General features: G+C 36.0%; 1 protein-coding gene across 3 annotated transcripts in view; it reads left to right on the top strand.

Annotated features, from left to right (window-relative positions):
• mus304 (mutagen-sensitive 304) overlaps positions 1 to 11,821 on the top strand; it is a 59,159-nt gene extending 47,338 nt beyond the window's left edge. For all 3 annotated transcript variants that reach the window (XM_083132078.1, XM_083132079.1, XM_083132080.1), the window contains exons 9-12: positions 2,312 to 2,362; positions 6,508 to 6,765; positions 7,966 to 8,160; positions 11,635 to 11,821. In XM_083132078.1, the coding sequence (XP_082988204.1) occupies positions 2,312 to 2,362; positions 6,508 to 6,765; positions 7,966 to 8,160; positions 11,635 to 11,747 (617 nt within the window). In that variant the 3' untranslated portion in view covers positions 11,748 to 11,821. The remainder of the gene's footprint in view (positions 1 to 2,311; positions 2,363 to 6,507; positions 6,766 to 7,965; positions 8,161 to 11,634) is intronic.
• The last annotated feature ends 225 nt before the right edge of the window (positions 11,822 to 12,046 follow it).

Raw genomic sequence — 12,046 nt, 5'->3', positions numbered from 1 at the left:
GATGCTGGCTGGGTGCTGGAGCTGCTTGAACAGGTGGAGAATATCCCGATCTAACTGGGGGTCTCTCGCATGGTAGCTACCATGGCTCATGCAAAGATAAAGTCGAGAAAAATTAAAAAGAAAAGATAGTAACGGTAAAACTAGTGTTTTCTGCCATAAGATAAGGACCTGCACTAGGCAAAAATTACTGCTTAAGTACTAATTTTAATAGTTTTAAAACATGTAAATAGTAATACCTTTATTGATCAATCTAATTCTATGAATTTTGAATATTTGCATTGAATGACAAAATTGATAAAAATGGGGAAAAAATAACATGTTGAAATACAAACTGAAACGAATGAGCGCACATTAGATGAAATTTACCCAGGCAGTGCTTCTACGGCCCTGCAAGCAGAACTAACAAACTGACAAACATCCAATTCAGGGTCCTGACACTCGGGAAGGTTCACTTGAAAGGTACTGAGAAGAGTAGCCTCAGACACTTGTCGGATGTGATCATAAAATGTATTTCAAAACTGACTTGGTATCTTTTACACACACAAAGGAGAACATCTTTGCATTGCGAATATACAATACATGTGTTTCTAAGTTCTAAAGCTTAGTACTATTCCATTAACTTTGATTCAGAAAATCCAGATTCATCGGTTGCCAATCGTATCAGTCTGTTACCTTCAAATTTATTTTTCTACTGCTGGCAAAATACACTGGAAGAAATTTTGCTATGCAAGAAGAAAGACTACTACTTGTAAATTTCTTGGGTTATATTTTTTCATTATATGTTTCATGAATCATATATAAAGAAATAAATATAAATAAAACTGCTTCTAAAGTGGCAGTGTGTTGCATCTGGAGTTGCTCATGGGTATTTCTATTGTATTAGAGAATATTTTCACCTATTAGGGATGGTACAATGAAGTGTGTGTACAAAGTGAGTCGGTAAATGCTAATGCTAGATTAATAATGTATTTTGCAAATGATGTGTGTACTTGTTTATTTATAACACCATTAAGCCTTGTTTCTACGAAGTGAAATGTAAAGAATGTCAGAGTGTGTACATAGGAGAAACGAAAAAAAGGCTGAAAAATAGGTTGAAACAACATAGGGATGATGTACGAATTAAGAGAGAGAGAAATGCGATATTTAAACACACGAGAGAAACTGGACATGACATAGAGTGGGATGAGGCTAAGCAGATAGGAAGGGAGAAGAGAATGCTAGTGAGAAAATGGAAGGAAGCCAAGGAAATAGAGAAGAAAGGTGAAGAAGACATAATGAACTGGAATGGGGGACTGAAGTTAAACAAAGAATGGAAGAAGGTGTTAGAAAGAGTGGAAAGGACAAGAGAGAAAGAGGAGAGGAGAAGGGAGAAAAATGAAGGAAAAAGAGCATGAGATATTCTATTTGAATATCTCTTCACATTCTATATGAAAGTAATTATGTTTAGCCTTTTAGGTGAAAGTACAGTGAAAGCCACCTGCTAGAAAGTTCCTAACAACTTTCTAATAGTCTGGAGGGAGTAATGTTTGTGTATATATAATGCCCTTTTCGTGTATCTTGTTACTTTTGTACTTGATACAGAGTCTGATGAAGACCTTGCTAGAAGGTTGAAACGTTACATTTTAGTTTATGTTTTTAATAACATATTTGGTCAGCATATTTAGTTTTTCATTGTTTATTTATTGGAGTTTTTGTTTTGAGTCTCCTTTATGCACAGAAGGCTAATCGCAACTGGGCCCACAGTTTAAAGTGGGATCTGAACCACTATGTTCCTCCACCAGGTATCAAACATGGGACTCCTTTATTAAAAGGTGATGGCATTACCACAACTTGTACAGTATATATGTTTGTAGTATCACTGTGTTTTCCATTCTTTGATTGATTTGGTTCATTTTACTTCACTTTTCTGCCACTTTTGGCTAATCTCAAAGTTGAGGATGACTGATGAATTTGATGAAGGGACACTCACAAAGAACACTCATGCCCAGGCTGGGATTTTAACCTGGACCCCCTTCATCATAGTCCATTCTTTAAAACAAACAATTTGTATGTTCTGATAAGAACAGAAAGTTACTATTTCCTATGACATATTTTCCCACAAATCCAACTAAAATACCCAGAATCATACTGGAACATTTTCTTGATGCTGGAATAACTACACTCAGAATATACCATGAAAAAAAATATTCACAATTTACATGAGAGCTTTTAAGTAGAAACTGTTGTATTAATATTTTCAGTATATTTATTGTAATTATTCTCCGACATTCATTGCTGGTACTTTGTGCATTAAAGTTCTATTTTATTGCAGAAGATGTTTTCTCTTTGAATGACGATAAGGACAAGTACATTATCAAGAGAGGTAGGTAGGGTTGCCACTAGAAATTTGTTTACTTTATGCAGTTCATAAAAATAAACCTGTCTGTTTTATGTAATTACCCATGACGTAACAGCTAATGAGAGCCAGTGCCTACCTACCGACTGCTGTCGGTCCCACCGCCAGAGGTAGAAGATCAACCAACCAGTTATGGGCTGACATGTGATCAGCACGAGGAACCCCCAGTCATTGTTGCAGGTTGTCTCTGACCAGGTTATGCTACTCATTCATAGCTCCCCAATTTACTCACGATTGTGGGCGGCCACCAGTCACATACACAAGCTGAAATCTCAGGAAAAGTTGTTACGCTTCCCCCAGAAGACTCGAACCTTGAACATGTCCTGTAGTCAGAGCCCAAGGCTTGCATCTCAGGCCATGGTGTGGAACTTTTTTTCATGATAACATTGAAAAATTAATATCATTTCAGCCATTCCTCTGTGCCGTGATTTATCCAACCACCCCTCTTCAGCACCCCTCTCCTCCTGAAGTTTTCACAAAGGCCCAATTCATGGTCATTTTGGCTCTAAATTTACCCTTGCAGCCCCTAAATGCAAACTACTCCCAACCAAATGTAAATTTTTTGATAGATCCCTGCCTCTGTGTTTGGAGAAGGGTGCTTGTCATTTCTAGTCTGATTGTTTGGCCTGAGAGAATTTTCTAAAAGTCCTTCTTGAACCGACCTTCACAGATTGTTGAAAACAGTAATTAGTGATGGCCAAATCTGGATAAAATTTTATCCGGATATTGGATAATTTTCTAACCGAATATTGAAATTGTCCAGATATCCAAAATCTGGATATTCATTCGGAATATCCAAAATGTCTGGATATCCAAATGTGTGCTGTATCCAGCCACTTTTATTGTTTATTCATTTTACAAGCTATCCACATCTTTTATTCGTCATGTTCGTATTTCACTGTACGGATTTTCTACAAATTCTTCATCATATCTGTACTATTCAGATTATCCAGATATCCAAATTATCCTGATTTTCAGATATCTGAATTATCTGGATTATCTCTTGCATCCGAAACTGATATCAGACAATTAGAAATCTGGATATCCATTATCTGGAATTTGTGGCTATCCCTAGTATCTACTGATGAATTTTGACATTGCTTCAGGAATGAAGTGTGAATTGAATTCATATTCTTTTCTATTTTCCTTGTTGGGGACATTCCATGTCAAATCAACCAATAAAAAATATTTTTGAACCTTTAGGATTCAGATTTTGTATAATTTTTATTTATACGTTGTACCTACCAAGAGGTCAAAAACTGCCAAATTTCAGAATTTTTTGAGTCTTAGTTTTTGAGTTATCGACTTACAAAAAAATAAAAAATCCCAAAATTTGACGACATTTTGAAATCTTGAGACAGCTGTAGATCAAAAACTATTTGAGCTCAAATTGGTGTCATTCTCTTCTGATTTTAATGAGCTTTAATTTGAAATGCAACGTGATTGTGGTATTTAAATTTTAATATAATATTAATTAATATATAATATTATTTTTTAAATATTTAAATTTTAAGACTCGAAAAAAGTTGTTTTTTTTTAAATCTCAAAAATGCTATTTTTTAAAAAAAAATATATATATATATGGTTCGAAGACATCAATTGACTGTGTGCAAAATTTCATAATGGGTCAGCAATGGGATCTACAGCTGTTCAAAATGTCATCAAATTTTGGATTTTTTTTTTTTTTTTTTTTTTTAGAGAAACTAAGAATTGGAAAAATTCTGAAATTTGGTAGTTTTCGTCAACTTTACTGGTACTACCACTGCACCAAAAATTATCAAGGTTCATGCCTTGGTTGATTTGACATGGAATAATCCATTGTGGGTCACTTTTTTGCCAGCTTTAGCTAATGAAGATAATGAGAATGAATGATGAAAGATTTACAGTATTGGAAGAAGCAAACCACATCATCTGAAAATTAATATATTTAACAGCGGAAGGAGATTGTGAAAGAATAAAATGGTGGCTTGACTTCCAATTGGTTAGTGCCTTGCTTTGTTGGGGAATCCCAAGGATTGGCTGTGAGGAAATTGGAGTTGTGTAAGAAATTGGTTTTGGTTTGTGGCAAAGCGAATGTGTGTAAATGAACAAATGGACAACGAAGAAGGTATTTTGCTGTCCATGGTGACAGGTTCATCCAGTGGCGTCGCTAAGCCATCTGCTTTGGGGGGGGGGGGGGGCTGCAACCAGATACAAGACTTACTACTATTGTAAGTATTTTTAATGTTTGAAAATAGCAAAGTGATTAATAAGACAATAATATATAACAAGCATATGGAATTAAAACTAACATAGACTTACTGCATTAATTTTTATGAAAACAGATGGATATTCTTGTCCTGTTTTTCTAATGCTGGTGAACTACGTCTTTATGTATCAGCTGTGCTCTGCGGTTTGAATTTCTTGCAAAATTATCAATAACACAATCCACACACAATTCATGACACTCTTCCTTTTCTATGGCCAGTATTGCAAGTGAGGAAAGTCTGTCTTGGCCCATACTATTATGCAAAAATGTCTTGATTCTCTTCAAACAGCTAAAACTCCTCTCACACGATGCTGATGTCAGGAATTGTCACTGCAATTTGCAACATTCTGCATAAGTTCAGAAACATGTCTTTTGGAATGGCGTTCATTAAATGTAATTTTTTTTCTTTGGCATAACGTTTTGAAATGTTACACTAAAATCAGTATCAAACTTTCCTAATGTCTTCAGAATTTCACGCACATCTCCTTGATTGAAACTTTCTTCACTTTCATCATGGCCTCTTTGTGCTATGCACGGAACGTCAGCCATTTTTCAGTTGCTATTACATGAGAAGCACATTTCTCGTGATCTTTAAATTTGTCTATAGCCTTTTTCCAGTTACGAACACCAATACTGGTAAATGCAGGATCTGCCTTACCTGTCTGGCCTACGAAATGTCTACAGGGAAAACAAAAGGCTGCATCGTGATTAATGCTGTACTCAATCCACCGGAAACTTTTGCACCATACTTCATTAAAACGCCAATTCTGATTACCGAAAACACTACCTGGAAAGAAACGGTTGTTTAGGCCCTTCGCTTTTACTGCCTAGACTTCTTTTGTAGATGAACTTGGAGTGGGAGGACATGTTTTCGATTCCTCTGGTGCAGTTGAAGCAGGTACCTTATCTTCATCAAGACAATCTGTGGCTGTGCTGCATTCGCTTAAAGCTTCCGATTTCAGGCACTTACTTTGAATAATAAATTTGTCCATTGTTGTACGAACAAAAGTAAATGTCACAAAAAGCTTTGATAACAAACACAATATCACAAACTCCGTAACACAAAATGCACCACTACAATTTCCTCGCGTAGCAACCGTTGTGAAAATAGATCAAATGACGGCGATCGTTTGCACTGTTGCCAGACATGATGTGTCAGATGTAAGATCGTGGTTTTAAAAAACTATGTCACAACGAAACAATTCTTTCCCAGAATATGTATTTAAAGGTATGTTCCTGCATTAATAATTGTTCAAATATGTTTTCTTGAAATACTGTATGTAATAATAGCTAAAAATTGGGGGCTTATCGAGGGATTGGTGGGGCTGAAGCTCCCCCCCCCAAAAAAAAAGGCCTAGCGACGCCACTGGGTTCATCACCAGGAAAGGTCATTCAGATTGAGTACAGGAAAAAGTTATCATTTTAGTTACATCCGACAGAATACTAAAATTGTATACATTGTGAGGTAGATGACCATTCTGCTAGAAATGTGTTGATACTAGGGCTGAACTCACACCCATACTCTTACCGAGTCTCACTGATAGTTGTTATTGTAAAATAACAATATAATCATGATAATAATAATAATTATTGTTGTTGTTATTTCTACTAATCAAATTTTATCAGCAGCCTGATCCCCCCTACAAAAATTTCTGGCAACGCCCATAGAAATGAACAATTTTATGTACATTTCAAAAGCAATTTTCCTTCTCTATTTTGGTCCCTCGCCTTCAGGCTTTGTAGGTAGTCTAACTAGCTAGCCTAAAATATATGCTCCTGATATCATCTTTTTCAGTAACTTGCAGTATATCTGTACCGATATTGATAGATCTGTATCAATTCAAAAAATTGTATCTTTTTGTAGGTGCCTGCCCCCTTGAAGTCCTGTTCGCTTCGTTGGAGAGGAACATGGCAGGCAGATCATGGATCGGAAATGCAGTCGTGGCGAGCAGACTTGTCCAGTGGCTTCTGAAGTGCTTCAGTCTGACGAATGCTGGGACAACATGGAGGGTTCCGTTCAGCAACAGGATCGTGGACGAGACTTGCATGTGTCGGCTGTTTGTTGCCGAAAAGCTAATTAAGCTCCTTCTTGCAGACTACTTGCAGTTGCAAGCTTGTAAAGGTGAGCTTCAGTGGAAAAAAACAAGAGTGTCAGTGTATGTACCATTCTAGAAAACCTGGAAAAGTCGGGATATATTTTTTTTTCTGGAAAACGTCATGGTAATGTCAGAAATTGACTGTAGAAGTGCACTAAAAGTAGGTTTTTGAACTAAGAGAAACAGGACAAGCAAGAAATTTAAAATTTCAAACTCTACGTCAATTCATATACCGAGGATCATCTTCAAGACTTGGCACATTTAACATCAGCAGTCCATTTTTAATTATTTTCCTGTAGTTTATGGTTATTACAAGCAGTTTTTCATTGTGACGTTTCAGGAGAACACACGCTCCCTTCATCAGACATTTATTTTCATTTTGACTAAAGATACAGTTATAACAATGGTTAGCAATTTTTTAAACAAAAAGAATCCGTTATATAATGAATGTTGTCAATGTTACATTATTGTAATATAGCAACTTAACTGTGAAAACAAGCAGTATGTTTTATTTTCATTTCAGATAAAAAAAATTGATCACATTATTTTTTTTATTTAAAATTATGAATCCCAAATATCATCAGGTAATTCAATTGTTTTCACAAAGTCTCTTGATGTTTTCTGTTACGTTAAATTTTAAAAATGGTGGCTTACTCCATTCGTGAAATAGTAAACTCCATACTGGATCTATGTTACCATTTTCATTATTTAATTTATTCCATTGTTATTCTGCAATGAACGAAGCTTCCCAGACATTCAACTCGATGTTTCCCATCAATCTTTTTAAACCCTTCTCTTTTAAATCAAATCCTCCTCTTCGATGATGTGAGCTGACAAACCTGTTCTTGGGTTTAGATTTATAATGTCCAAATCGTGGCAATAAGATGGCAGGAACATTATTTGTGTTCCCCATATTCCCCATTAAACCCTCTTTCACAAAGAATTTTATCACTGCACAATATTGAATTTTATCCATTTTGAAGAATACACAGAACACATCTGCTTCAGTATAAAATAAACTGTTTGATAGAATGACTTGCAATTGTACGTATATGCTTATCCCAGATGTGCAAACTTAGAAGAAGGAAATCTTGCTGATAGCATCGCCATCTATGATCAATGCCGAGAACTTTTCAGATCACCCTCGTATTTCAATGTATATTTAAAAACCTGAACATGTAGTAAACTTGATTACTGCCTCTGCATATTTTCTATTCTTCTTTCAGAAATGTACCTCTGGCAGGCAAAGTGGACACAGAAGCTGCAGAAAGAAACCCTAGTCTTTGCAGTAGAGTTGCTTTATCAAATGATGCATAAGTATTCAGAGTTCACATCTCAGCTGGAAGTTGATGGGGATTATTTATTGTATATCAGATATTTGGGACAAATAAGGAGCTCGCTGGGCCTTTCAGAAACGAATGGTAAGTACCATGGTTGTATCATATTTGTTGTTGTTTGTTTTTATTATTGTGTATGTAATGTTACTAATTTGTGATGGTGTAAAATAGCTTCTATGCATGTGCTCATCCTGAGTTCTGGTGGAGAATAATTCACGATTGATTTTGCTTATTTTACTTCACTTTTCTGCCACTTTTGACTAATCGCAAAGATGAGAATGAATGATGATATGATGAAATTGATGAAGGGACACTTATAAAGAACACCCATGCCCAGACTGAGATTTGAACCTGGGACCCCCTGGTGTTGTAGCATGCTGTGTGCCACTTAAGTTTGAAATAATTCATAACACGAATAATAATAGCAAACAATAATTATTGAGAAAATCTATATATATATCACAATTTATGCAGTGAGAACTTAATGTTCTTTAGGGAACTATGACTGAAGAACTCGTATTGTGAGGATATGTGCAATGTACAAAAATTTTATTCTTTGCTTTATTGGAACCAGATAACCAAGATATATGTAATCCAGGAAAACTATAACTTGCTTTATTTGAGTCAATTCTATGCTGATATGACTTTGAACACTGCTAATACTCTTAGGAAGATTTCAGACCGAAGTGACAAATGGCATGTGTCGCTTGGAAACGAACCACCACTAATCAATGCAAGCTTTTGAACCAGAGAGGCATGACAAGCTGCATGGGTCACTTGCATGTTGCTCGTACTGGGTCCTTTTCTGAATACCGTACATTGTGTCACCATGGTCTGTTGTTTGTGCATGTGGAGTAAATGTTTTGCTTTAAACTGAATGGGCTTGTCACTCTGGTATGAATTCTATGTGTCACTTGTCATGTGTTGCTTCGGTCTGAAAGCTCCCTCACAGATCCCCAATGATAGCAATACCTTTACTTGAAAATTGTAAGAATTCAAAGTAGTTCAGAATGTTTATAAATTTAATACATAATTGTCTCCATTGAAACTATTTCATGGCAATCTACCAAGGTTTTGCTTTAAAATATTCATAATATCATGTGAGATAATCACCTGTTTGCAAAATTAATTTCTCCCCTCAATATTGCAAAAATAATGAAATTATGAATTTTTGGAGACTCCAGAAAAGTAACAGCCAGCATCAGGGGCTGGTGCAGGCCACATCCAGCTGCTAACATTCACTAAAACTAATTGCTAAGATCTCTAAACCTGGCCCTTCTAACCTGACAATTCTGCTTAGTTCTAATAATGCATAGTCAAAGGCACTCCCAAAAAGGCAAAGGCGTGGCTAAGTTTAACAGTCGCTGCCGGTTAACAAAGGAATGGGTCTCTGATTCTCTGCCTCTACCGGAACTGCAAACAAGGTGCATGTTGACAGGAGAAGGTGTTTACTGGACACGGGTGTTCTTTGTGAGTGTCCCTTCATTGATTTCATCATATCATCTCTCCTCATGTTTGCGATTAGCCAAAAGTGGCAGAAATGTGAAGTAAAATAAACCAAATTGATCAATGGCCGAGCGAAAATCAGGCAAGATCACTTTTTGCAGATCGAAACTCCCACATTTGGAGATGAAAGGTCTTGGGTTTGGATCTTTGGTCGCTCGGGCTTTGAAACATTTGCACATAGTTTCAAAAGATTTGAAGGGAAGGAGAGGATATCACAGATGTGCATAAAAATGGCTGTGATTACATGGACCAATGCGAAGATATATTTAAAAATATCCTCATCGTTGTTAGTAGGGCTCGAAAATTGATGAAAAATCATCCTTTTTTTTCTGGGCCTTGAAAACAATGCAAAACCTGATATCAGTTAGAACCAGAAAACACTGTTTTTTATTTTGCTTTTGTCACCCTTTTTGGCATTTAGGTTATTGCATTTTTCTTCAGTTTTGAGGTTCATTTTTCTTCTCCCCTGTTATTTCGTGAAATTCAAATGCATTTGCGAGCATAATTTATGTATTTAAATTTCCTGACATGGGATTTTTATTTAGCAAGTTCACCAATGGAAATGCTGAAAGTTTGGCAATGGCTTATATAATTAATTGTGGTAATTTATTTTTCCTCCAGCACTTAAAATATTTTGTGTGAAGCCTACTTTGAGTTTCCCTTGCTGGCCACTATAATCACTTTAATCTTGGGTATTAGGCACAATACAGCGTAAGACAAAATGATGTTCCCGATTTCAGTGTCTATTTATATCATTGTAATGATATGTAAATGACTGAGATTACACACACAGATAGAAAAACTCTAAAAGTTTTTCCTGTCATATTATAAATATTCTATGTGCTATCCACGTGTTACACGACACACATCTAGTCTATAATCAAGTTCCTGCCACACTCTTCCTAGCAAGTCAGGGTCCATAAACCTTCCTGTTCAAAATGGCACAAAAGACATTCAATTTTGGAGAATCACGTTCATATTGCAAAACAGCATGTGACTTTTCTGTTGCATGCACTGTTGTAACTTTTCACAGAAAGATGCCCTCAATCCCAAGTCTTTTGGTTTCAGAGCTTGCACCAGCTGTAGACGATACGGCTTCATGTCAAGATGTTTCCATGAGACTCGTCAGAGTGTTTTCTGTTAAATATAGTTTTCTAGATTTGCCAGAAGGTGGTGGTTCAACCCCAAATCTTGTTTGGAAATGCCACGGAACAAGCATGACAGACTTATTGGTATGAAAATCAAGAATACAGAACGCTTTCTGCTGTCCAGTGGTAGCCATTTTCCTCACTGTGACTAAACTTCCTCCTGGTGGCCGACAGCGCAACTACTAGTTTGCAATAGAAAGAACTTTTTGATATTATATTCCATAAAAAAATTACGTATGCAAGAAAAGCTCATTACCTTTTGTATAAGAAATGAACGAAATCAGGAACATCATTTTGACTTATGCTGTATAAGCCAGCCTCCATGGAGTGGTTAGCACATTGTGCTACGATGCCAGGGGTCCCGGGTTCTAATCATGGCCTGGGCATTGATGTTTGTGAGTGTGTATTCATCAATTTCGTCATATCATCACTCATCACCATCTTCGCAAATTAGCCAAAAGTGGCACAAGAAGCATAGTAAAGTAAAGCAAATCACTCAATCAAATCAATAGTCACAATATAGAAAAAATATAATCCGATGTACGCGAAACACAACTGTATTTTCAGACGGTGACCGACTGCTGTATTGTGCAAGGACTGAAAGGAAAACAGAAAAACCTTGAAGTAAAAATAAAAGAAAACTACATTAGCACTTAATAGCTGCCCCCCCCCCCCTTTTTGCTTTAGTAGTTTAAAACCCAAAACAATGGGTTTTGTCTGATTATTCAAGGACTCTGTTGTAATTTATGAAAAAAATATCAAGCTTTCATTTTAAGAGCAAAAGTAATTTTTAGGTCATCAACTTCTGAGCGCTAGTTGTTAAGTGATGTATGTACACTATAACAAGTCTGCTGCATGTGTACTTAATTGTAAACAACAGATAAAGAAATAAATCTCTTTGCAGAGTCTCGACTGAACGAGTTGCTGGAGGTTGAAGCTCACCAGCCACGCCCTTCAGTCTCACAACTCATGAAGGAGGAGATGCAAGAAATATGGGAAAAAATATTTGATGTATGATTTTGTTGTGTATATATGTGAACCACTTTGTATTATAAATTATATTTTGATAATGAAATTATATACTTTTAACAGATTTTTTTACGTATTACCTTTTATTTATTAGATATATTCAGAATTTGCCAATACAGTGAAACCTCGATTTTACAAATTTCAAAAGACGAAAGTGAAAAAATTTAATATCTGTAAATATAAAGCCTGGGAAAATGTTATAATTTTGTGCTCTACTAGGACCATGAGGATTGAATGTATAATACAGGAATGTAAAATCGGGTTCCATTGTACTAATAGTATACAAG

Source organism: Lepisma saccharinum, chromosome 12 (genome assembly GCF_977018435.1).
Source record: "Lepisma saccharinum chromosome 12, izLepSacc3.1, whole genome shotgun sequence".
NCBI classification, from domain to species: domain Eukaryota; kingdom Metazoa; phylum Arthropoda; class Insecta; order Zygentoma; family Lepismatidae; genus Lepisma; species Lepisma saccharinum.
The sequence above is the reverse complement of the archived record's forward strand: the minus strand, read 5'-3'. Positions and strand labels throughout refer to the sequence as shown.